The sequence below is a fragment of the Rattus norvegicus genome, chromosome 7 (genome assembly GCF_036323735.1).
Source record: "Rattus norvegicus strain BN/NHsdMcwi chromosome 7, GRCr8, whole genome shotgun sequence".
Classification (NCBI taxonomy): Eukaryota; Metazoa; Chordata; class Mammalia; order Rodentia; family Muridae; genus Rattus; species Rattus norvegicus.
The window spans coordinates 11,163,408-11,167,654 of NC_086025.1; the positions used below are offsets into that span (position 1 = coordinate 11,163,408).

Consider the following 4,247-nt stretch of genomic DNA (forward strand, 5'->3'; position numbering starts at 1 on the left):
TTGGTTTCTCCATCAATGTTAATTGAGAGTTTTGCTGGATACAGTAACCTGGGCTGGCATTTGTGTTCTCTTTGGGTCTGTATAACATCAGTCCAGGATCTTCTGGCCTTCATAGTTTCTGGGGAGAAGTCTGGTGTGATTCTGATAGGTCTCCCTTTATATGTTACTTGACCTTTTTCCCTTACTGCTTTTAATATTCTTTCTTTATTTTGTGCGTTTGGTGTTTTGACAATTATGTGACGGGAGGTGTTTCTTTTCTGGTCCAATCTGTTTGGAGTTCTGTAGGCTTCTTGTATGTCTATGGGTATCTCTTTTTTTAGGTTAGGGAAGTTTTCTTCTATGATTTTGTTGAAGATATTTACTGGTCCTTTGAGCTGGTAGTCTTCACTCTCTTCTATACCTATTATCCTTAGGTTTGATCTTCTCATTGAGTCCTGGATTTCCTGTCTGTTTTGGACCAGTAGCTTTTTCCGCTTTACATTATCTTTGACAGTTGAGTCAATGATTTCTATGGAATCTTCTGCTCCTGAGATTCTCTCTTCCATCTCTTGTATTCTGTTGGTGAAGCTTGTATCTACAGCTCCTTGTCTCTTCTTTTGGTTTTCTATATCCAGGGTTGTTTCCATGTGTTCTTTCTTGATTGCTTCTATTTCCATTTTTAATTCCTTCAACTGTTTGATTGTGTTTTCTGGAATTCTTTCAGGGATTTTTGCGATTCCTCTCTGTAGGCTTTTACTTGTTTATTAATGTTTTCCTGTGCTTCCCTAAGTGTGTTCATGTCTTTCTTGAAGTCCTCCAGCATCATGATCAAATATGATTTTGAAACTAGATCTTGCTTTTCTGGTGTGTTTGGATATTCCATGTTTGTTTTGGTGGGAGAATTGGGCTCCGATGATGGCATGTAGTCTTGGTTTCTGTTGCTTGGGTTCCTGCGCTTGCCTCTCGCCATCAGATTATCTCTAGTGTTACTTTGTTCTGCTATTTCTGACAGTGGCTAGACTGTCCTATAAGCCTGTGTGTCAGGAGTGCTGTAGACCTGTTTTCCTCTCTTTCAGTCAGTTATGGGGACAGAGTGTTCTGCTTTCGGGCGTGTAGTTTTTCCTCTCTACAGGTCTTCAGCTGTTCCTGTGGGCCTGTGTCTTGAGTTCACCAGGCAGCTTTCTTGCAGCAGAAAATTTGGTCTTACCTGTGGTCCCGAGGCTCAGGTTCGCTCGTGGGGTGCTGCCCAGGGGCTCTCTGCAGCGGCAGCAACCAGGAAGACCTGTGCCGCCCCTTCCGGGAGCTTCAGTGCACCAGGGTTCCAGATGGTCTTTGACTTTTTCCTCTGGCGTCCGAGATGTGTGTGCAGGGAGCAGTCTCTTCTAGTTTCCCAGGCTTGTCTGCCTCTCTGAAGGTTTAGCTCTCCCTCCCACGGGATTTGGGTGCAGAGAACTGTTTATCCGGTCTGTTTCCTTCAGGGTCCGGTGGTGTCTCTGGCAGGTGTCCTGCTGCTCCTGGGCCCTCCCCCACGGGAGCCCAGAGGCCTTATACAGTTTCCTCTTGGGCCAGGGATGTGGGCAGGGGTGAGCAGTGTTGGTGGTCTCTTCCGCTCTGCAGCCTCAGGAGTGCCCACCTGACCAGGCGGTTGGGTCTCTCTCTCACCGGGTCTGGGAGTAGAGAGCTGCTGCGGGCCGGGATCCTCGGGTGTGGGGATATATGCATTTTCTATCTACACACTGAACTATTGACTGGTTTTATCTCTGTGTTCATGATTCTAATATTCATGTTATGCCCAGGAGACAAAGTTTCCTAGTGGTCCGTACAACTTAAATTCTTTTTTATTACTTTCTTCCTATTCTCTCATTCTGTTTTATGAGCCTGGGAAGGTGCTTCACATTTTCTGAGTCTATAAAATTAAATATATTGTATATATACCTCATTTGCCAAAGGGAATTGTTTCCACAGAAGGATCAAAACTTAAGAATATTCCTTTAAAAGATTATCCAGAGACAACCCCATCTAGGGATCCATCCCATCTTCAGACAACAGACTATTGCTGATGCCAAGAAGCACTTCATGACAGAGCCTGGTATAACTGTCCCCAATAGACTCTGCCAGCACCCAACCAATACAGATGCAGATACTAATAGCCAACCATCAGACTGAGAGCTCAGGGACCCCAATAGAACAGTTAGGGGAAGAACTGAAGGAGCTGAAGGGGATTGCAACCCCATAGGAAGAACAATATCAACTAACTGGACTACGCAGAACTCCCAAGGACTAAACCACCAACCAAAGAGTATGCATAGAAGAACATAACTTCAGCTACATATGTAGCAGAGGATTGCCTTATTTGACTTCAATGGGAGGGGAGGGCCCTTCATCCTGTGGATGGTTGATACCCCAATGTAAGGGGGGACAACATTTAAAATGTAAATAAAATAACCAATAAAAAGAATATTCCTTTAGTGAAGAAAACAATCTCCACATACAGTTTCCAAAACAAATCATTTTTCTGACATCTCAGTCATTCTCTAAATGAAGCAGCAATTAACAGAGCTTTTGAAACAAGAATGGGAATATGTGGAGAAAGTAGGAAATGACAACAGATTATAGATAGCAAAAGGAATGCAAAGGAAGAACTTGAATTATATGAAAAAGGTGATATAAAATCAGGGCAATTGAAGGAGATAAATGACTAAATTCTTGTTGTTCAATCTAACCAATGGACTGCAGTGGGTAATCCAAAACATTTAACATTATTAAAACAGACACTTTATGAAGGTGAATCCATTAGTCTGCTTCTAGTTACACTCCCTAACAGGATTTTCAGAGCTGTCTTTATGTCTTTGTTCCTCAGACTATAGATGAAGGGGTTCAGCATGGGGGTGACCACAGTGTACATCAATGAAGCTGTTGCAGTAGCATGTGAGTTTTGGGTCACAGCAGAACTGAGGTACACTCCCAGGAGGGTGCAATAAAACAAGGAGACTACTGAGAGGTGAGATGCACAGGTGGAAAATGCTTTGTACTTCCCCTGGGCTGAAGAGATTGCACGAATGGAGGACACTATCTTAGAGTAAGAGTAAAGGATACCAGAGAGGGGGCCAACGGCCAGTAGCATAGCTGTAATGTAAATTACCATATCATTAATAAAGGTGTCAGAACAGGCTTGATGTACAACCTGATTAAGTTCACAGAAAAAATGAGGGATTTCCAAGTTTGTGCAGAATGACAGCCGTAATACCAAAAAGCTGTGTAATAAGGAATTCAAAACACCTATAATCCAGCATGCCAGAATCAGCAATCCACAACGTCTTGTGTTCATGATGATCATGTAATGCAGGGGGTGACAGATGGCCACATAGCGGTCATAAGCCATCACAGTCAGCAGAAAGATGTCTAGCCCTGAAAAAAGCAGTAAGAAATACATCTGGGTGATGCAGCCCGCATAGGTGATGACCTTGCTCTGTGTGTGAATGTTCACCAGCATCTGTGGGACAGTGGTAGAAGTGAAGCAGATGTCCACAAAGGACAGATTAGAGAGGAAGATGTACATGGGCGTGTGCAGGTGGGCGTCAACAATGATGGCCACGATGATGAGTAGGTTCCCAGTGACAGTCACTAGGTACATGGACAGGAACAATCCAAATATGAGAGGCTGGATTTCAGGTTGCTTCTCTGAAAATCCCAGAAGAAAGAATTCTGAAAGCTGGGTGTCATTTCCTGATTCCATGTGTTTTATATGCATACTGAAAAACAAACGAGAGAAAGAGCAAGAGGAAGAGAGATTTGAAGTCTCAGTCACCCGCCAATAACCTCACATCAATTTTCCTCCCTCCTTCCTTCTTTTTGTCACTTGTATCATGAATTCCTGTACCCTTTAAGTGCTCCTCATATATTTTTGGGTTTGAGGCTATCCTCTGAAGCTGGGGCTTCACACACACACACACACACACACACACACACACACACACACACACGCAAAGAAAAAGCCATTAATTTGAGAGGGAGTTTAGTGGAGACGTGAAGGAGTTGGAGAAAAGATTGGAGATGACAGGAATAATATAATTATATTTTAATCAAGTAAAACAATCCTAAATAAGGAAACCTGAATTAGAAACACTTTGATGCACTCAAGGAATAAAAATAAATGAATATAGAAAATGTCTGAACACTATCTAGGTAGATGAAGTACAAGTACAAATTTTAAAGTATGCATTACATCAGATGGCACTGATGGTGTGTTCATAACATTCCTTTAAATA

General features: G+C 42.7%; 1 protein-coding gene across 1 annotated transcript; it reads right to left on the reverse strand.

Moving 5' to 3' along the window:
• Positions 1-2,755: 2,755 nt before the first annotated feature.
• Or7a41 (olfactory receptor family 7 subfamily A member 41) lies at positions 2,756-3,715 on the reverse strand. Its single transcript, NM_001000421.1, has one exon. The coding sequence runs from the start codon at positions 3,713-3,715 to the stop codon at positions 2,756-2,758; it is 960 nt and encodes a 319-aa protein (NP_001000421.1).
• Between the last annotated feature and the right edge of the window lie 532 nt (positions 3,716-4,247).

Excerpts from the sequence above, each read along its gene's own strand:
- Or7a41 (NM_001000421.1), bottom strand. The coding sequence starts at position 3,715 with ATGGAATCAGGAAATGACACCCAGCTTTCAGAATTCTTTCTTCTGGGA.